Genomic DNA, 22,158 nt, shown 5'->3' on the forward strand with positions numbered 1-22,158 from the left:
CCCTAAATAACATGGTGAGGGAGTCCAGCAGTTCATCTATATGTAAAGAAGCACTTAAACTATAACAGACATAGCTACGTTAATCCTACCGTAAAACAATAAAACCAGGTACAAGCTCTCTCGTTCTCCCAGGACGTGGGGGTGCATTCCTGAGGTGCACACCAAGCCTGCAGCCTGCTAGAGATCACACACAATTGATTATATGCCTCTAAGTATACATGGTTGAATATTTCCTAATACAAATCACTACATGCAGTATTCTACCATATGCAAACTTATATCACTAAAAGATTATACTGACTACTAAATACAATTTTCCATTGACATTAGTACATGTAAGTTAATTGCAGGTACAGAAAGTTATGTTCTTTTAATGTTACGCTGTAGCCCATGCGCCTTCACAGACCTGCAAGTGCATCATAAAAAGGAACCTTTTATGGGTTATTGAAAATACAATGAACGAAGTCAGGTACAAAGATGATGCTTAAAAAATAATTTATTTGCAATAAATTAAATATTTAAAATATAACAGAAGTCATCAATTTTGCAGCCACTTTTTGTTTCACAATACAGCCACAAATCTTTATTCATAACGTTTGCTTTATGTGCCTTTAGACGTTGAAGAGGCTTTGTTCTCTTCTTCAGCATTTCAAAATCCTTTTATTAAAAAAATTATAATTTCAAAAAACAACCATTTATTAAGTTTGGTTTTTCTGAAGTCTCATAGTTAATGCAGTCAGTTAAAAGATTATTTTCATGTTTTCAGACAAGACTCAATTGGCCCTAAAACCTATGTACAACTTCACATACTGGATCTATTTGCCTTCAAAGTATGCAAATGCTTTCTTAAAACCTGTGGCTGCTAGTAGATTTCATTAAAACCCTGAGTACCGTATTTCAACTCTAACCCACACCGAGTCCTCTTGCTTTGCCTGAGCGCAGCATTAGTGAACACTGAGACACACCAATCTCCTTTTTTAAATATAAACTGCAGAAATATTTTAGCGTGACGTACATATATCTAAAAAATATTACATTATCATAACAATCCCAAATGTTCATACAGGAAATGCTTTGCTATATTAGTTCATTATTAGGAACTAATCACATGGCAGCATTCTCTGCAAACGATTTCACCCGCAACCCTTTTGAGGCATTTAACACAGCATGTCCTGCACAGTAATGATAGCTGTTACAACAATGAATTCTGTAGAAGCACGAGAAGAGGCGAGCACGCCTGATCGCGTTGCTGTTTTCCCCCGACAGAAGACTGCGAGACTTTCAAAAGTCTAAAAATCAGCTTCTGGCTTGATAAATAAGGTGGCTGGTTAGATTTTCAAAAGCAAAGTGAAGATATGATACTTCAGAGAAAGCACCTTTGTCAAAGTAAAAGTACAATATGATCTTTTCAGGTTTTTATATAAGATACAACATTTAACATTATTCTAAAACCAATGTCGAAGCAATCATGGATGGACATTATAGCTAGATCAAGACATTTTTTTTAAACTTACTTAAACTATGTGTTGAAAATTACATTTGTATGGAAAACACACCTTAATGTCTCTATATTATAGTGTAATGTAGCTATGATGATTAGTTGTAGGGGGTTCAAATAAAATAGCACTTGTTTAATGAGTCCAACATATTAATAAATTACACTTTAACAACAAGCACATTTTTACATGTGCTGTTAAAAAAAATAAAAAGTCAAAAGTGCAACCAAGAGCATAGTGGCATTTTACATCATTAAAATGTTTTGGAGCGTTTTCACCACCAGTGCCAGTCCAACAATCCCAGAAGCGTGGAACATTTCTTTGTAGCTATTCCCATCTCCTCCACCGAGCAGCAGATTCCTCCTCAAATTTAACAACAATTCAGAGTCAGCGATGTGATTAAATGAGACTTCTGTCCTGAAAGTGCAATAATTTCTATCCAGAGGGGAGCCCTCCCAGAGGTATCCTCCTTTAAAGCTGTGCAGTTGACAACCCACCTGGGGCGCTCAGCCTGTCAAAGACCGTGCTGACGTGTAGTGATAACAGAGAACGCTCTCAGGATGACTCGTGTCCATGTCTGCTGGCCTCGAGAATTAGTTATCCAGTGCACTAGCTCCTCCATTGGCGGCCTTGCCTTTTGATTTGCCAGAAGAGCGGAAGGAGAAACGTTTGATGAGGCGCCGGGAGAAGCTGCCAGACTTTTTACGGCTGATGTTTGGTGCGGCAGTGAAGTTATTGCCCAAGTTGGAGATGTCTTCGTGGGACTGGCTAAGGCAGGACTCTTTCTCTCGATGTCTTCTGCGGAAAAGCAGCTTCGTCCCGCTCTGCAAAAAGCCCACTGCAGGAAACACATCGTGGAGTTACTTCTAGTTTCACAAATGATTTCAATTATTTCACAACATACATGACAAAAAATCCATGCATTTTTGCGACAGGCTGCTGATAACAAAGTGCCTGAAGACATCATCTAAAACTGGCTCTCTAAGTTCTCTGTCATGTGTAGACACAGCACTGACAAGAGTTTGGAGCCTTGTTTTTGCTTGAGCAATTCATAGGTAACGTAGCTTACCAAGCTAAAAGAAAAAAACATTCCTCTGAAAACAGTCAAGAACTGGACTGAAAATGAGTGAAGAAGCAGAAAACGTCCAAAGAAAACTTTGAAAGACCATCAGAAAGGTCGCATAACTATTGTTAAAAAGCACTTTGAAAATAAAGTCTGGCTCCTTGGAAGCAAAATATAAAGAAATGAGGGGTGGCTTAGTTTACTTATTACTGCTTCTCCCACTCCTCTGCCTCACCATTCAAATTTAATTATATTGCATGAAAAAAATAAATTAAATTACAAACAAACACACGTTAGTTTGGCTTTGTAGATGCTGAATTATGGCCTCTAGAGGGCAGCAGCAGTAGAGGAACTGACTGTGGTAAATCTGTGAATTGAACCTGAAGTCCTGATGTTACCTAAGGCTATGAAATATTTGTTTGCATATAAGATACACTGTGCCGTTATTAATATATATAAAAAAAAAAAAAAGTGAGACATGAAAATTAAATCTAAAAGCAAAACGTCTTTGAGACTGAAAAAAATGTAAACCTGCTCATGAAATTCTGCTTTAATGACAAAACAAGAAACATATTTGAATAATTTACAGAATATTTCAATAGCTGAATAATGTTTTTACAGTTACGCTTTTCTGCGAGACGTTACTGAGAACTGGACCTGGATTCTTTACAGCACAGACTGCCTGCGTTACCTTTATGATCCTTGAGACTCCGGGTTTCCAAGGCACCAGTGGAGCCAGTATCTGATTCCACATCATCCACAGAAGGACGCTCTGATACGTCAGAGGGCGTGGTTTCATCTGGATCATGGTGACGCCCTGACCCGTAATGGTTGCCGTGCATGGCTGCGTCCATGGCTGCAGCGTAGCCACTTGATAATGCACTGTTATCTTCAGAGAGTGGAACCTGAAGCAGAGAAATAGATGTCACTACTGAAATTACACGCCATTACATGTATATGACGATTAAATTCAAATATACACGATTATCAGCACACTTTCTTTTAGTGAGGTTGTCGAGCGCTCCTGACACGTTTTCAAAGATTCTCGAGCAAAAATCAGGTCAGAAGATTCTCATTCTTCTGTAAAGTGGTCCAGTGGGGGGGCTGTGGACTAAATTTAGATCACACTTATTCTGCCCGGCTCCTCGTTGTATTTTACAGTAGATTCCCAGTAGCAGTCGCAGCAGTTATTACGGCTTACAGCTAATTTAATATAAAGACTGGAGGTTGGACTATTTCCTTTCAATCATTATACAGGTAACTGATAACCACAAAATCGCTGAAGTTTTCAAATCAAACTCAAAGCACGTGTCTAGAAAGATGGCGTTTTCACTCTCTGACCTTTGACACACCCGAGATGATTAGCGTGCTCCTTTTCGTCGGTGTCTTCCGTGCTGCTCTGGACCCAGACTCTGTCAGCTGCCGTATGGCGGTTTCTGCAACAGGATCCAGGCCATTAGAGAGGCGGCTGCTCTCTGAGCAACAAAAAACACAAATATGTAAATCAGCACTATACTAGCAGACCACCATGTGCTATTTTTATTAAAATATATTGCTGAATTAACTGCTGTTGCACTACATATAAGTTTGTGCTTATCTTTTATCTGTTTTGTGTCAGCAATTAGCTTCCCGCTGCACCAAAAACAGCACGTAACTCCAGCCCGTGTGCGAGTTATGTGATGCTTTTGAAAAGGATTACCTGCACGGAGCGCACGATGCGTACTCAGAGTGCATTCCTCTCGACTCGTGTTACTCTGCTGCGTGTTGCTTATCCTACTTTGCATCTGTTATGTAAAACAAATCTGGTTTTCAGGGCAGAACTCACTGCTCGCGTTGGGGCTGCTGCTGCTTCTGCTATCAGGCAGCACGGTGGGTTTCTTCTCATTCACCTCCACTTTAGACGGAGAACGCAACGGGGAGTCACCTGAAAGGGAACGCTGCTATTTCATTTCTTATTATTGACACTACTAAAAAAAACTCATCAGGCACCTGCCCTGCCTGGTTTGGTGACATGCTTTGCTTTGTCAAACGCACCTGGACTGCGATCGAGTTTAAGTCGGGACTGGACCGTCGTGACGGTGGTGACGATGGTTCCGTCTGGCATGATGGTTCGGTCCACGTCAACTTTCTTGGTGGGGGTGAGAGAGGAGCGAAGTAGCAGAGCTTTGTGGGCACTGCTAGGCTCCTGTGTTTCTTGGTACAACAGCTGGAAGAGGAAAAAAACAAACAAAAAGTGTACAAGCTGGAGGTTTCTTCCTGTTAAAAGGGAGTTCTTCCTTCCCACTGTCACATAGTGCTTGCTCAAAAACGACTGCCTGATTGTTGGTCTTATATAAAGCACCTTAATCCAACTGTTGTTGTGCTTTGGCTCTATATATAAATTGGAAATTAAGTTATTAAGAAATGACAGAATTTGCCAAATGAAATGTTACCCCACAGAGACAAAGCACGTTTATTCTCATTTTCTCTCTCTTTAAAGACAATGTGGACTAGAAGAAAGCCAAAAAAAGAGCAACAAGTTGGCTGCTGGAAAGTCTACAAGAGATCTGACACAGCGATTATAAGAATGACAATGGATTTTGTATCAGCTGTTACACAACACTGCCTCTTTTGTTGGGAATCTTTGATAAAGTCCAGATCTAGATAATAAACCGTAACGCAACCTTCGTTCTGCGTCAAAGCACAAGTAAGAATTTCAAACACTCCCTACACTCTTACAGAAATCTAACTCGTCTGGTCACTCACCTCAGCGGTGATGACAGCGTTTGGCGTTGAGTCTTGGCCAGACCTCATGGACAATACGTGCTGCCCAGTGGGAACTTTACCCTGGATGTCCAAAGCAATGGAGGCGTGACCTGGCAGGAATTCTAATCATATTTAAACACAAAAAGAATATAAACAAATTGTACAAAAAGCAAAAAGGTCTTTCCTTTTACTGTAGTTCTGAGGCCAAAAAAAACGAGCCTCTCCAGACATCACAAAATGCTAACAAAGACAGTGAGTCTGCCAATACTGCATTTTCAGCACTGATGACTCTGCTTAAGCTGTAATATGTTCCTGCTGATCAGCTTTCTGAGCAGCAGCCAGTAGTAAATTGCTATTGAACTATGCCTTACGTTCCCGTTTGCCACTCCGCTCCAGAAGTCTCACTCTCAGCTCTTTGGTTTCTGGGCCCAGCTCCCTTCAAACACAGGAAACAAATGAGTTAGCATTACAGTGAAACTCCATTATCCAAGTATTATTATTTCAATTAAATACGTTTCTTTCTACAGCCATTACTTCTCTGGAACATTAATATTAATACAAATATTTTAACTATTTGATTGTGACTGTGACATTATGGGCTCAAGAAATTCTGATGTTGCTAAATCTGAATTGGAGCATTAAAATAAAAGATCCCCAAAACTGTTGCAACTTTAGGGAGTTTAGAAGAAAGTATTGTGGTCTAGTCTTCAGACCAGGCTTAACACCCAGTTTCAGACATTTCTTTCTACTCTTGGATTTGTGAGAAAGAGCTCTGGCTGTGAGCACAGCAGCTCCACCACTTGCTGTTCAGACCTTCTGGTCGTAAGGGGCAGCCAATCAGAAGAGAGGAGGATTATTTTAAACTGTGAATCATGCAAAGCTGCTCTAGCAAAGTGCAGGAATAAAATGAGGGCTGCAAATGAGGCCAATAGGTGACCTGCAAATGCATCACAATCATTACACCCTGAATCTGCTTTCTAACACGGCAGCTTACAGAGTAATATCTTCACTCCATTCCAGTGCAGCATTGGCACTGCTGGGCACAGGCAGGAAGCGGGTTGTTCTCTCTGTAGACGGTTGGTCCAGGCTCAGGACACAGCACAGCTCCCCTGATTTAGACCATTGACCTGCAAAACACACAATGACGCAGTGAGACTTCGGTAATCAGCAGGAAGCTGTGCGGAAATGATCTGACGCTGGGGGAAAATATCTGACCTTTACTTAAGGTCGCCCTGAGCTGCCGGAGGAGTAGTCGTCTCACCAAGACACTCTGGGATACAGAGTTCAATCCCACTGAGAGACTGTCCATGGGGGCCTGGGAGTGTGCAGAAAGGGGGGTGGAGAGCTCAACAGTGAAACAGCTTTAAGTACATCATCTATTTTATTATATAATCTATACATCTTTTAGTTAATTTGTCTCATTAAAGGCAGTAAATTTCTCACCAAAGGACTGGACGTCCTGAGATTGAGGACCATGGCTGGCTGAGTGCTGAACAGAGTATCTTCTATCAGACCCTTAATTGTGTCTATGTCTGCTTCACCTTCAGTGCACTGTGAAGAAAAAAGCACACTTATTACTCAGTGATGGTTAACCAACACCCGCTGAACCGAACTAACTACAGCCACAAATTGAGGGTTTATTTATTTCATCTCAATTCTTACAGGATCCCAAAGGAAAAAAATTACTGCAGCTTTAATCTGAGAGCATTTTCACCTCTGGGGGGCTGAACCAGCCTTGATACTTCACCCACGCTGGGCTTGCTACGCCGTATAAAGCAGGCTTTTTATATTCCCGTATGGTGGATGTCATTAGTCAACACAATGTCTTGTGCTAAGTATTTGTTTCCTTTTTATTTTATTAACGTTGTTACTTCCTCAGACAAATGGCATTTAATGGCATGCCCATTTATATAACAATATTAAAGGACGGCACTTCCTTCGTGACTAATCTTGGGTTTAATGGGATGGAAAGTCACTTGCATGCAAATCAGTGCATGCTGATTTACAAAGAAGACAAATTAGATACGGGAAATTTTTTAATGTGCGTTTCCTTTTTTAATAACACACGCATGCTTTTAATTTGAAAAATGTGACGGTCACTGAGAGCAGTGACATCAAATTAGTGCCATTAGCGGTAAGCGTTCCCACCCGTCTCTGCAGCTTGCATGGAGACACGGTCAGAGAAAACGACGGCTGCTTGGAAAGACTCCAGGATATCAGCAGCCCCTCATCCTCCACCTCCTCCAAGCACGCCACAACCTGATGGAGGTAGACGGAGCGGGGGGGGGCAGGGACGGTAAGAAAATAGTAACAGGCAGTTATAACAATAGATATTCTCTGTGCAGCAAATTGTCATTAATAAATAATTGTCTTACATTAAAATGCATCAGGTAACAGAAAAACATTTCACATTTAATGACCACTGCAATGAGGGCACAGATGACATGCGACTGTCTGTGTAAATTTTCACATTTGAATAACAATGCAAATCACGCTCTGACATTTGTTTTTTTAGAGGTCTGGTCTCCCGTGTACAAATTGCTAAAATCCAGGTGCAGTGCTTCAGGTACCTTTGCCACCACAGGTGCTATAGTGATCTGATAGGTGTCCATAGAAATGGCAACTGGCGACTGCTGGGTGACCGTCACGGGTAACCTGACCCTGTCTACTGAACAATTACAGTGCAAAATCTGCAAAAGAAAAAGAGAGGAGGACAAATACTCATGCATACATACACTCAAAATGCACTGCTCCTGATGTCACAGGTATAAGCAAAGATTACTAACCATTCGGTTTGCTGACTGGTCAGTGCAGCTCACGCTTTCTATTGCAGAGGCAGCACTTATCTGGAGGCTGCTGTCAAAAGTGATCTGAATGGAGCTCTGGCAGAGACAGAGGAAGAGAAAAATGTCCCAAACATTACACACGAGAAAGAGAAAAGAGACTTTGAGATGACAAAAGATGTAACAGTGCAGGGATACAGCCTTTAATACAGCTGACTAGCAGCTGGGTATGTGGAACTTGCTTTATGGACCTTTGATCATATCATAAAGTAAACTGCTAATTAATCCTGGTATTTAATGCATTTAAACAGTATCTGCTCACATAGCTCTTCCTAGATACACTCACATAAGACAGTGACTGTGTCGTTCACATGTTGCTCATCCAATGCAGTCTTTAAAAAGTAAGAACTACTGTTTGTTCCTGTTTGTACACTTCCCTGTTAAAGCAACCGCACTGTCTTTGCAGAAGCCCAAATGTTCCTTATAGCTGTAGTAACCATGACGATTACTATGCGATCGTTTTCTTGTGTTTAAGTTCCAAAGTGCAAGTGAAAAGACTGATAGTAGAATTCACATGTATCTATAGTCACTCTTGTAAGTGCTATACGGCTATAAAAAGGCAGTGCTGAACAAATGCATGCAAATGCATTATTGAATTTACAGTTCATGGCCGACCACAATTGTGATTTAAGCCCAGGCAGCTGCATGGATTAGTGGGCTCAGATGAAAAATGTCCGAAAATACTGACAAAAAAAACCAACACATGTAGTGGTAATTGTGTTAATAATACATTTATATAATCCTTTTTTGTAATCCTTCAGAAGTTGGGAGATTTAATGCTCCTGGCTGCTGAGAAAACCCCATGTCTCAGACCTCGTAGCAGCATCTATTTATCAAGTCGGTGCTTACTCGAGCTTACAGCCGGGCACGTTTTCCTGTGTGGAGGACAGCCCTAACAAGAGGAAGAAGTAACTCGGTTTTAAGAAAAGATTCAGCAGAATCACACGGGCACGGCGGTGACCTACTATCACTATGTGTGCGTGTGTTGGCCAGAAGATCTGTTTTACTGGACAGCTTTAACTGAGAAGCGCGAGAAAACAAAATCCCCTATTGTCACAGCATATGTTCCACTAGGTCCAAGTCCAATCTGTATCAAACACAACAGCGGAGGCGGGGCAGAGGTGGGAGGATGATATAACAAAGTTTGTGGTGTGCGTGCGAGTGTGTGTCTGTGTGTGTGTCACTTATTGCAGCCAGAAGGGCAGGAAGCCAAGTGCTATGCCGCAAGCTTACGTAGGTTCCCCTGGACTAACACTGCAGTCACATGACCGCAGCGTACAACCGGCTGTGTTTACTTCAGTTGGCTGGAGCCTCTAAAACTGCTCAGTCACCCAACTGTTCATTTGGATTAAAGTGCAGAGCAAATATGATATATCAGATTGAGAAATACAGCTTAAACCCTGTCTGTGTCACTGCAGGCGGGCACATTAGCATCTTTGCCGTGGAACTAAACGGAGTCATCTAGCAGAAATTATTACGAGGAAGGCACAGCAAAGTCCATTTTTGTAGACTGCTTTTACAACATTTTGCTTGTATTAGATGGCTTCTGGTGTAATTATAGAGTAAATATAAGAAGACAGGCAACAAAGCCGCCTGCAGTGAAATGAGGACATCACACTTTGATCGCCACCAGAAAACAAAAAAGACACCCTTGAATCCAGAGTCAGATTTCTGGCGAGTCAAACTGCACTTACAGCACAGATTTGTGTTTGTGTGCATCAAACTTGCTAATCCGTGTTGAAAGGAAACTGACAAATTTCATTTTTTTTCTTTTCCAAATGACTCCAGTAAACATGGCAGCAAAATATTGCCAGCATGTGTCAATCACTCATCATTCATAGGGAAAAGAAGGCCGGCTCGCTCCAGCTTTGTTCATGATTTCAGTTAAAAATCATTTTCTACTCTTATCTTTTTTCCAGCACTATCCTTTTTTGGGTTTGTTGTAAGATGCACCTGAAAAATTATTATGGGAAAATATTCAGCCATTATCGTTTATTGTATTTTAGCAAGTTAATAGAATATCTAATTAGCAGTAGGTTTATGGTTTCTCTTCCTTCCAGGGAGTTTACACCCATTGGCTTTATAAGGAGCCATCTGCTGCACTGTGGTGTTTTGTATCCTCCTTGGCAGAGGCTACAGACCTCATTTTGTCATGGAGAGAGCAGTGCTAGTAGCATGGCCGCTGATTTGTCCTTGTGATCCACCGCTGCTCAACAGAGTGTATGTGAGGGGTATTTCTGGGTAGAGACAGTTCCTGAGGACATCCATAGTGTCACTTCAGGTTTGTCAGCGTCCCCCCCTTTGGGTCTAACTGGCTGAACGCCTCTGAAAAGCATGTGGGTCAACCAGAAATACACTCCCCCATGGCTTCTGATGACCCTCATTTTCCTTCCCTATATTTTATGTTATCTGAGCTTCCTGCTATAACAAGGTGCACGATTGGAAAATTACAATGTTCATGCACGGGAAAAAGCATACATGAAAATTATTATTGATGTAATTACTCAAAATGGCAAAATAACAGACAGGGTCTGTGTGAGGGCAATGTCAACAAACTGAATGCGTACATGCTGCCATACTAAAAACAGCCAGAGGGCTACACCTTGGACAGCTCTCCGTCCAGCCCTATGATGGACCATGATGGACACGGAGAGACAGACAACCGTTAGCTCTACAAATGGAACTATATCTACTGTCTCTACTTCTTCTATCAATAATGCAGCTAAAATTAGCATTTTTGTATAGACAGTATAAAAGATGGATGGAGCCACTGTGACTTTACCCACTGCTTGCTATGAAGCCTCGATCTGAGTAGTTTCTTCTATTTCCACCTTAGTGATGTGAAATTGGATGTGACAGGTTATGGCTGTATCTGACTGAGAAACAAAGGAAACTGTAAGCCCATTAGCTAATTAGCTGAAGCTGATCCTAGATAATTGTTCTTTCTAAATGTTAGAATTGAACTGAATTTACAAAATGGACATCATATTCTATTTAACATACCTGAAACGAGACACTAAGCTGAGGTTTTTACTGACATAATAGAGCAAGCAGGCACACCTAGAAGTCTTAGCAACCAGAGGAGTCGCTCCCTGTTGGCCATTAAAAGGACCATCATTTTTTTATATTGTCTACTATTTTTTTTCTACAGCTTTATTGCTTCATTATCCCACAAGCTATAAATCTGGAAGTGGGAGTACAAAGAGAGGGAGTTCTTGAAGTTTCTCCTAAAACCAAATGGCTAGCATGTGAGATTAACATGCTAGCCACTAGGATTTAACACCCAGTCACTACTTTTTTTTACTCTTTTAGGAAAGCCATAGTCCAACACCCACCATGTGAAAGCTTGGGTTACTATTAATACTATTATTAATACTAAAAGAATGATAGTACAATTCATGTATTTCTATAGTTACTCTCCTAAGTGCTATATGGCTAAAAAAAAAGGCAGCGCTGAACAAATGCATTATTGAATTTACAGTTCATGGCGGACCACAATTGTGATTTAAGCCCAGGCAGCTCTGTGGATTAGTGCACCGGTCCCCAACCCTCGAGCCATATAAAAATTATAAACAGAGTCCGTCACAAAGGGCAGCCCTGGTGAAGTGTCCGTTAATACTGGCAAAAAAAACCAACCCAACACCCACGAAAGTTTTCACAGGTTTCACAGTAGTCCTGTAAAAGAATTAAGGAATTAAGAAAGGAACCAGCAGCCAGGTGCTGCTGATCAAATGCAGTTTGCTAATCAAATGCTGATCAAACGCACTTTGCTAATCAAATACACTTTGCTGGACATACCAGCATTTTCACCCCAAGGTCAGAGCATGCAATGCTCAGACCGTACAAACCCAAGAACTACACCTCAGACTCTACAGGCATCAGGTAGCATGTTAAATGTTAAAAGTTCATGACAGTACAGCTAGAAAAAGACTGAACCAGTGTGTTTGGAACTTGTTTGGAAGGGTTACCAGGAGAATGTCTCTCCTATTTAAAAAGAACATGGCAGCTTAGCTTTGCAAAGCCGCATTTGAACAAACCACAAGATTTCGTGAACTTTGGATGAGACGTTTGCTCAAAATGCACCGCCACATTTGGAAAACGCCTAATGCAGCATATCAGCACAAACTCCTCATACCAACTGCCGAGCACGGTGATGGAGGGGTAATGATATAGGAAAAAAGAAAATTACCAAGTCGAAGTCCAGACCTCAAATCGATTCAATCTAAAGAAAGCTGCGCATAAACAAATGCCTGGAAACCTTGATGGACTGAAGCAGTTGTACAAAGTTGGCCAAAATTCCTCAAGAGTGATGTGAGAGAGTGATAATGATTAAAAAAAACGAGTGCTGCAAGTTATTCCTGCTATAGACTCTTTTAGAAACTACTGAATCAGGGAGTGTTCTTAGCTTTTTACATGACTGCACCGAGTCATTAAAGGTTTTTTTTCTAAAGTATACCTAAGAATTGTAAAAAGTTACAGTGAATCTGGAAAGACAGTAGTGCCTTAAGTATCCAGTAATCCATCTTCACTTCAGAATTTGTTCAGGTACTATTAAATTTACATGTTGGATATTAGCTGAGCCTATTTAAATGCTGAGTCATAGCCTCAGAAAGAAGTTGGCGTAATAGTAGATTTTGGCTGTTCAAATAAAACTGGCTGGTGAAGATGGAGCTCATCATTAGCTCTGACTAAAGGATGAAAAGGTTGGTTTCCTGCACTATGGTATCAAATCAGCGCTGAGTGTTTAATGTCCCCTGTTGTTAAGAAGGAACCTACTTGAGAATAATCACAGGGCATTAATCATCTACCAGCAGCTCTCAGAGGGAGAAGAAGTGAACTGTGTCCTCAAGCTATTCACCAGACTCTTTATAATTGCAGATTGTGAATATACAGGGAGCTTCCTTCCCTGCAGATGTACGCTCGTTTTGTCCTCCCCTACCACTCAGTAATGATGGCTTGACAGCATGTGTCAGCTGCACACACAGGCTGCTGATGCCTTATGATCTGCACGTCTGGGGCGGCCGACCAGTCCAGTCCTTCAAGACTCCTCTACAAACTAATCCAGCCAGAGACATCTGAGTAGCTCCATATCGAGTCATTTCTTCTGAGGCAAGATTATATCCAGAGGCTCACGCTGTAAATACTTCAACAGACAGGACATTTTTGCTGGGTAAACAACTGAGAACTGAGTCTGCATAATGGGAATACACTCCAAAGCTACAGGAAGAGACCAAAAACACAGACATGCTGCTGCCGATGTTTAAATTAAACCATGCTACGCAATTCATGTCAGATCAGACGTAGTTATAGTCGGTGTCAGAAGTAAGTATTTGAGATTATTGTGCAGAATGTAAAAATCACTAGAATCTGACATCAGAGATGACGTACTTCTGTTAACATCGCAGCAATGAGCTGTAATGAAGCCTTGGGGCCCTCGCTGGACTACAAGGACAGACGAAGCGTGAGAAGGGGGTGGGGTGGAGCTGGTGGTAACAAGTATTAGTTACTGAGACAAGAGGTAGACTGTGTATCTTCGAAACCGTGAAGAAGAATGAAGCACGGCTGGTGCTCCACCTGTTTACCCTGGGTTTGCAATCGTCTTCTCTAATCTGTATCAGATACTGTGTAGGACACAGAAAATCAAACCTCATGGCTTTAAGTATCTGCAAAAGAAAAATGCCTAGCTTCTTTCTCTCCTCACACAACAGTCTATTTGGGTAGTATAAGCATTCTGAGCTGTGCCGTTCTGCAGCACAAATGTACTTTCAAGTCATATTACATTTAAATAAGTCCTCATTAGCTGCCTCAATATCCTGCAATCTCACTACAAAGGGATGAGGCATTTGTTGCAGTTTATGTAACAAGCCCAAACCCCGGTGTCAGTACTCAGCCCTCTGAATCTTTTTGTGTGTGTGTGTCTCATCATGCTGTTTCAAATGCTGGACATCAGGGTCAGGGTTGGGTCTGCCCTCTGGAATGTTTTGCTACAAGGACAGAGCACTGTGACAACACTGAAAATGAGCGAAACAGCAAAAGGATTCCTGGCCTTACATCACTCCCCGCTGTAGTCAACAATATATCGACAAGCACGCCAGAGTCAGCCGTCCGGGATGAGGGATGTTCAAAACTGCACAGTCGCGTCGCTGACACGTAGGAAGATATCAGGAAAAAAAAAGACCCTAAGACACTTTTTGTTTCAGTGATCTCTTTTCAATGTGGCATCAAACCAAAAACCTGCATCTAAAATATCAACTTTCGCAATCGAGAGCAGCAAAGTCTTAAAAACTTTATGTGGTAAGGTCACAATAGCAGGCTAGATCACACTGCCTGTCATTTCAACTATTTTACTTCATAATTTGAGTATAAAACCAGTTTTTCCTGTATTAAGCTGAGGCACATTCTCAAACTTGTTGTTTCCTGACTTCAAGTGAGGTAAACAACAGAGCCACCAGCTCATAGCTGTGTGTGTGAGTGGCAAACAGGGGTTTAGTCCTGGCTAGGTAATGTAAATAAAATTCATACACTGTATGAAAAAAATTAATGTAACCACCAGGTCTGAAAATAAAGCTGCGGAAATGACTTAAGCTTTGATTCTTTGACTCTCAAAAAGACGTTCAGCTGTATAGAAGCTATAAGACAGTGACCTTATTCCTCACTCATTTAACTTTGTGAGGTTGTTTGTTAACTTCGAGTCTTCAAAGTCTATAATCAGGCTCCAAAGAAACAACAGGATGACATCCAAATGCCAGTTTATGTATGATGGTCCACCTCTTTTATACACTTCGTGATAAAATACAACAGGAAGGAAGTTTTATGATAAATGAAAGAAATATTGTTAATCTGGTCATTTTTAACAGATGAAATGGGACCATCAGTGCTAACTGGGGCTTATCTCCACAGGAATTTTCGGGGACTGTTAGTACATATATATTAAAATAATTATTGGGAAAGAATAAATCATAAAAATACAACTTGCAGACTGGCAGGAGGTTTGATGAACCCTTTCTGTTGCTCTAACTTGACCTTGCATGCTCAGTCAGCTTGCCTTTATTTGGATAAATTTCAGCATAGTAATTATTTAAAGACCTCTGTCACCATCAATCTTAAGTGCCGGAAAAGTACTTAGGTTAATGCTATAAAGGATTTGCGTACTAATCCCCACGATGACACTGAAGCACCACTTCCCCGGTGCTGTGTTCCTCCGGGGAAGCTCATGTTTTGCCCGATGTAGAAACACAATCATGCACGTCCGAGGAGAATATGAGTCTTTGGGACCGTAATATATGTTCACGTGTCTGTTTTCAGAGCGGCCACAGAAACCTGCCTGGCAGGTGGCAGAGCCTCGCTGTATGCGAGAAGCAAAGAATGTGAGGCGACAAGTTTCTTGCCACTTAATGCTTGCCGTATCGCCGCGGCTCCTTACAGCAGGTTTTTCCAGTCTGGTTTTTACGTGGCAGGTGAACATAATACAGCTAAGACACACTTAACTGGCTAATAGAACACGATACTACTTAATAATGAACAATTGAATAGTGTCACATCCAATGCACCTGTTGTTGATGGTAAAACGGACGCTATGGAGACCGAAGCATGTGCCCCTTAAGCTTCAAGACAAAGACTGCTTCTTAGATTACATCCTGTGGGTTTATCTTTGAAACAAGGCACACTGGTGATTTGGTACTTAAGAGTAATGTTCAAAGGTTCATTAAGAAACTAACATTGATTTGCATATGGCCCAGACACATTTAGAACAACAGCTTGCTGTGTTTGCAGACAGTATGACTAGCAGATATTTTATTGTGATGAATGAACTCGGGAAGCTCTGGTTCACACACTCGGCTCACAAACTAAACACCCTATGGACAAACACACACAGCCAGCTCGTCTCTGTGTCCTCCAACATTGACTTGCTTGCCCAGTGTTATAAAATCACCTCCCAGTGAACTTCAGACACTTTATTCGCCCTTTTTCTGCACCTTTCTAGTCTAACTCAAAGTCCCTTCACTGTGGTCTGAAAGCATTTCATAAGTTGGAACAGGGGTCACAGACCGCACACACACAGTTCATGTGACTATAAATGAGCTATGAGCAATTACAGCCAGGTGACGGTGCTTTTTATCTTTGAATTATTGTAAAATCATAAAACATTTTATGAAGGTAAATACAGCACGCTCGGCACCTGGAAACTGCCACTAAAGGCTCACCCAGGGTTCACTTCAGAGTTTGAGTGTCTTAGTAAATGAGAGTGTCAAAGGTCAAAGCAGATCAGCCAGCCGAGGTCATAGTGAGATAACTCGGCTGACAGCAATATAGTGAAGAAAAACGATCCACTACAGCACAGGGACCTCTGACTATCAGCACAAAACTGGGTTATATGAAAGCAGGTATCGAAAGCTCAACAGACTTACTCCTGCATACAAAACATGTACAAAGTGCAGAGAAGATACACTTTTCTGCCACTTTATTAGATACACCTTTTGCCTTTAGAGCTGCCCAAATTCTGTGTAGCATGGATTCCACAAGTGGCTGGAAACATTCCTCAGAGATTTTGGTCCATGTTGACATGATAGCAGATGATGCAGATTTATCCGCTGCTCATCCAAGATGTGAGTCTCCCACCGCATCTCAAAAGCGCTCTGTTGGGTTGAGATCTGGTGACCGTGGAGGTCATTCGAGTACAGTGAGTTTATTGTCGTGTTCAAGAGATCCGATTGAGATGTTCTGAGCTTTGTGACATAGTGCATTATCCTGGAAGCAACCATCATCAAAAATACTTAAATGGGCTGTGGCATTAAAATTATGTTCAGTTGGTACTAAGGGGCTCAAAGTGTGCTAAGACAATATCCCATTCATACAGTGGAGGATGGATTTTCATGTTGCGACCCTACCATCCAAATTTTGTAGCTGAAATTGAGACTCATCAGACCAGAGCCTATATAATCTGTAGCCTCAGATTCCTGTTCTTAGCTGACAGGAGTGGTCTTCTGCTGCTGTAGCCCAGAGATGCTCTTCTGCACACCTTGGTTGTTACAAGTTGCTATTTGCATTATTGCTATTCCTCTATCAGCTTGAAGCAGTCTGACCATTTTCCTCTGACCTCAGGCATCAAAAAGGCATTTTTACCTTCAGCAACCACTCAGATTGCTCAGGTTGAACTTCAACAGGCTGTCTTCACCATATCTGCATGCCGAAATGCTGCCATTTAATTGGCTAACAAGATAATAAGATATAGCTGAGCAGGTGTACCTAATAAAGTGGCTGTGATTGTACCTCCAATTCAAAGAAACGCAAGGCAAGCAGTCTTCAAAGCTCTGTGCTCTCATTTAGATGTTTAGATTCTTATCTGTCACATAATGCCATTAATGACCTGAAACAGATGGTGAGGCCCTGATCCCAACTCATGGGGTCAGTCTGGGGTCACAAGAAAAGGTGCCTGAAATACTCGGTTATGAAAACAGGTCATCTTTTAAAGAAAACCAAATACTTGCATTGTAATAATTTTAATGGTATTATTTCTGAATAAATGCTCTCCTATGGAAGATGTTTACTCTGGACATCTGCAGATGAGCTCTCAAACAACAAAGGTTAGGTGACCCTCACGAATCAGAAAACAAGTGCTGTTTGTTGCAGATGTGCAATGCATGTGATTGATCTTGTCTGACCCCTTTAAACTCCCCGCCAACTCATCTCTCGATAAACACGCACGGTTTTAAAAGTGGGGGGTGTAGAGGAGCCACCTCCGTCTGACTTTGATTCACACAGATGAAAGAACGACTTAAAGGGAGAAAGACCTTTAGGGACACTGGACACAAAGTGGCAGGCTGTCTCCAGTGCTGAACCCACTGAATCAAACATTGATGCGTTACGCTGCGTTCTAACTGATGGCCAAGGTTACGAGCTGAAGGGAGGGTGACACAGCCATTCTTTTCATTCTGCCTCTTTCCCGATTTGATCAAACACACATCTACTTCTTCCCATGAGGGTATAAGACTATTTTTATGAGGTGTGGGTGTTACTGTGGCTGTGCTGACTGCTCTTGCGTCTCCACTCTTTTGTGCATTAAATCAGAGCTGTTACGCAAGGCTCTGCCCCCCATCCTCTTACCGATTAGACACTCCAACTCCCACACCTCCACCTCCTCTGCCTACACACACACTTCCAGCTGCACATGAGCACACCGACTGTATCAGCTCCTGCTTAACTATTTATGCCTCCACTTAATGGAGTAACCTCTTGTGCACACACACTGGCATCATGTTTAATCAGCTCTCTTGTTAAATATGATGTATTAAAAGCTTAAAGATTTCAACTCACCCCATGCCTGCAAGCTTGCTCGTTCAGAGCCTTGACCCAGGTCCTCTGAAACAGCTCCCTGAAGGACTTGAAGGAGAACAGAGAGGTCAACAAGCCTTTAACCCCGGCCTCAGATGTGGGTCGTCCATCCCGGCCGGAGCGGAGCTTCAGCAGGAAGCCCCACAAAGCTCCGGCCAAGCTCTTATTTGGGTGCTGCCTCCAGGCTGGGTCTCGGCTGTGTCGCTTTGCTGCCTTCCTGGCTCTCCACAACCGCAACACAGTCAGCGAGTACTGGAACAACCATCCCAGCACGATGACCAAAGAGGCGAGGAAGAGACCCACCAGGCACAGCCAGCTCAACTCCTGGAGCTCCATCACCGCCTCCAGCAGCCTCTCATATCATCAGCTCCAGATGGAAATAACAGGACTGTGAGTGGTGAGCAGATCAGCTGCTTTCAGCCTGCGAGTGGCAGCAAACAGACGGTCGCGTTGATTACCGGTAATGGAGAATTTACACCGTGGTTATAACGACAAGAACCAATTTTCTTTTCTTTTTTTTTTTTAGGTCAAAATAAAAATTTGTATTAAATTAAATTAAAGATTAGGCTGTATATTTAAAAAAAAAACCTACTGCGTTTGCGCCATGCATGTATATAAAACATGTATACGATATCTAATAATAATATACAGAAAAGTCACATAACGTAGCTTCATACCAAGCTGAAGTTTAAGCGGTCCGAGCTGCAGGCTGCAGGTAATCGAAAACAAATGAAGCCGTGTTCATGGCGATATGGAGCGCTTCCAACAACAACTGTGTCTGTCCCATCTTCGAGCGCTTAGCGATGCTTCAGTGTGTTTGTTGTCAACTGTCGATCCCAACACAAGCCTCCAGCTCTCCGCCTGTGCGATACGGGCTCCGGCGCATTTAAAATCTCCGCTGGTCTCAGCTCCTTCCTCCGCAACCCCTCCACGGCGACGATTTAACAAACAACAGCATCGGCAGACAGGTGGCGCTGCAGGGGACGGACTCATCAAAAAAACGGAAGCTGGTCGGACCTTTCAAAATAAAAGGAGGACACAAAACGGCGTTTGTGTGTGGAGGGTTGTTTTTTTTTTTAAATAAATGTTTAATGTTTCAAGCACGAATACAAATATGACAATTACTGTCAAAAGACGCAATCAATTGCCAGAGAGAACAGTGATTACTATAACAATGTAAACATGCAAAATAAAAGACTGCTACACAGATGCAAGCACACCAACAGTATGTGATATTAAATTAAATATCACACTGGGAAGAGAGAAAAAAAACAAGGGGAGATACATTTTATCTCAGATATCCAAATCAGTGGGAAGGGAATCTTTGGTTTCATCCTTTTCTCAACATTAAGCAAGAATTTCTGTTTGCGCAAAATGAGCACATGTTCTCATTAATACTGAATCATACTCTAAGTAATTATTTATAAGGATAGATGTCATTCATTATCTAAAAATATGTTGTCAATTGAATGTAGAACTGTGCCATACTTATTTACTTGGCATCGATCTGCTACCAAGTAAACACAGGGCCAGTCTCGCTGATACCAATACTAATACTTTTAACCTATAAAGGCAGATTAGGGAGAGTAGTGTGTCATGACTTATGGGGTGAATCAGCATTAATTTGCAAATTCTGAACCCATTCTAATTAGCACTAAATCACAATTAGTTAATACAACAAAACACACCTTTCAAATTCTTATATAGTGTTTGTTTTTGGAGACCAGGAATATAAATGTGCCTGTCGCTTTAAAAGACAGCCTTTGTTCTTTAAATGTGCTATAGGCAATAAATAAAATAGATGTCACAGTCAACACAAAAAATGCTCAGGCATTTTTCATAGTGCATGTTTGCTTTTTGTGAGTTTCATCAGCTAAATACAAAATCAGGTTCTGTGTTTCTAAATAATCAGTTACCAAGTCATTGAAGGGCAAAATGTCTTTGTGTTTACTGTATGCTGTTCTCACATGGCGAAGACTCATATGCACCATATGTCAGTCTACGTCCCTACCCTTACCTATGGCCTCTGGTGAACCTTGTCCACTCCAGTGGCCTTGCCACAGGAAGTTGTTTAACTGCCTCAGTTGCCTTGCCCCGTTGATGGACGAGTCGTCCCGCTCGTACCCGGACTCTGCTTCCACTGAAGAAGTGTCAGTGGGATTAAGGAGCTCCTCAAGTATTTCTTCCACCACCAAACAATAGAGTCGCCTGACAGTTTGCTAGAATCTCTTCGAGGCAGTCTGAAAGTCTTTTTCCATGACCTCTCTAAACTCCCCCCAAACCCGGGTTTTTGCTTCAGCTACTGCCCAATTCGCATTCTGCCTGGCCTGTCGGTACTTATCAGCTGCCTCTGAAGTCCCACAGGCTAACTGGCTTGGTTAGCCTGTGGGACTTCAGAGGCCTGATGGTTCCCTTCACCTCCAGTGTCCACCATCTGGTTCAGGGGTTACCACCACAACAAGCACCAACCACCTTGCGGCCAGAGCTCAGTGCACAACTTTCACCAATGGAGGTGCTGAACATGATCCATTCAGACTCAATGTCCCCAGTCTCCCTCGGAACGTTGTCAAAGCTCTCCTGGGACCTCTGCCAGGTGTTGGCAGCGCACCCACACTATATGTTTTGGCGCCCCAGGTCTGTCCAGCATCTTCCCCCGCCACCTGATCCAACTCATAACCAGGTGGTGATCAGTTACCAACTCACACCTCCCTTCACCTGAGTGTCCAGAACATATGACTGCAGATCTGATGATACAATTACAAAATTCATCATTGACCTGCGGTTTAGGGTGTCCTGGTGCCATGTGCACTTATGGACAGCTCATTCAAACATGGTGTTTGTTAAGTCCAGTAACAGAACAGGGCTTCAGATCTGGCAGGCTGTTACATCCAATTATGCCCCGCCAGGTCTCACTGTCATTGCCCACATGAGCATTGTCTCCCACTAAGAGGATGGCGTGCCCAGGTGAAGCATTCTCAAGCGCCTCACCCATGTACTCCAAGAAAGCTGGGTACTCTAAACTGTCATTTGGCACAAAAGCGCAGATGACAGTCAGGACCTGTTCCCTGATCTGAAGGTGCAGTGAACAAACACTCTCATCCACCAGGGTAAAGCTCCAATATACAGGCAGCAAGCCAAGTGGATACTAGTAATGACTATGTGTTGTTTCTATATATACTTCACTACTAAAGACATTTTGTATTGTGTCGAATCTCATCTGAATCTCACAGTTCATCAGAACAGTTTTTAGCTCATTTGTCATTCAGAGCTACAGATCTCTCACTTCCCTTAATGCTACTTTATCTCAATGGCTTTGGTGCAGTTCTCATATCAGGAAAGTCATTCTCACACCTCACCTTTTTACTGTAATCAGATCACTTAAAACATTTTTCAAATTGTAACACTAATTAACCCTTCAGAACTGCTTTAAGTCTTCATGATGCAGGTTTAACAAGGTGCTGGAAACATTTCTCTGAGATTTTGCTTCATATTGAAATAATAGCACCACACAGTTGCTACAGGTTTGTCATTCGCTCATCCATATTTCCCTTAAAATGTCCTTTACTGGACTGAAATCCAGACTGTGAAGACCAGCCCATCTGGTACCAACAACCAGTTTCAGTCACCTTTCTTCCACTATTCTAATGCTCAGTTTGAACTTCAATAGGCTGTCTTCGTG

General features: G+C 42.1%; 1 protein-coding gene across 3 annotated transcripts; it reads right to left on the reverse strand.

Annotated features, from left to right (window-relative positions):
• Positions 1-478: 478 nt before the first annotated feature.
• c2cd2l (c2cd2 like) lies at positions 479-20,825 on the reverse strand. 3 transcript variants are annotated; one of them, XM_026181647.2, is made up of 15 exons: positions 19,157-20,825; positions 18,462-18,900; positions 8,091-8,186; positions 7,875-7,994; positions 7,453-7,563; positions 6,748-6,855; positions 6,520-6,619; positions 6,299-6,431; positions 5,676-5,740; positions 5,305-5,426; positions 4,594-4,765; positions 4,385-4,483; positions 3,901-3,995; positions 3,251-3,464; positions 479-2,334 (listed from the first exon to the last, which is right to left on the reverse strand). In XM_026181647.2, exons 2-15 carry the CDS (start codon positions 18,813-18,815, stop codon positions 2,090-2,092), a joined length of 2,034 nt encoding a protein of 677 aa, XP_026037432.1. In that variant the 5' UTR covers positions 18,816-18,900; positions 19,157-20,825; the 3' UTR covers positions 479-2,089. The 3 variants fall into 3 exon arrangements, with proteins under 3 accessions (XP_026037432.1, XP_026037430.1, XP_080163627.1); XM_026181645.2 differs by having other exon boundaries at positions 3,901-4,034; positions 19,157-20,824; XM_080307501.1 differs by lacking the exon at positions 19,157-20,825 and having other exon boundaries at positions 3,901-4,034; positions 18,462-19,112.
• Between the last annotated feature and the right edge of the window lie 1,333 nt (positions 20,826-22,158).

This window comes from Astatotilapia calliptera, chromosome 10 (genome assembly GCF_964374335.1).
Source record: "Astatotilapia calliptera chromosome 10, fAstCal68.1, whole genome shotgun sequence".
Lineage (NCBI taxonomy): Eukaryota > Metazoa > Chordata > Actinopteri > Cichliformes > Cichlidae > Astatotilapia > Astatotilapia calliptera.

Excerpts from the sequence above, each read along its gene's own strand:
- c2cd2l (XM_026181645.2), bottom strand. The coding sequence starts at position 18,815 with ATGGAGCTCCAGGAGTTGAGCTGGCTGTGCCTGGTGGGTCTCTTCCTC. Across the intron at positions 7,995-8,090 it reads ACCAGTCAGCAAACCGAATG|ATTTTGCACTGTAATTGTTC; the intron begins GTTAGTAATCTT and ends TTTCTTTTGCAG. Across the intron at positions 5,427-5,675 it reads GCGGAGTGGCAAACGGGAAC|AATTCCTGCCAGGTCACGCC; the intron begins GTAAGGCATAGT and ends AAATATGATTAG.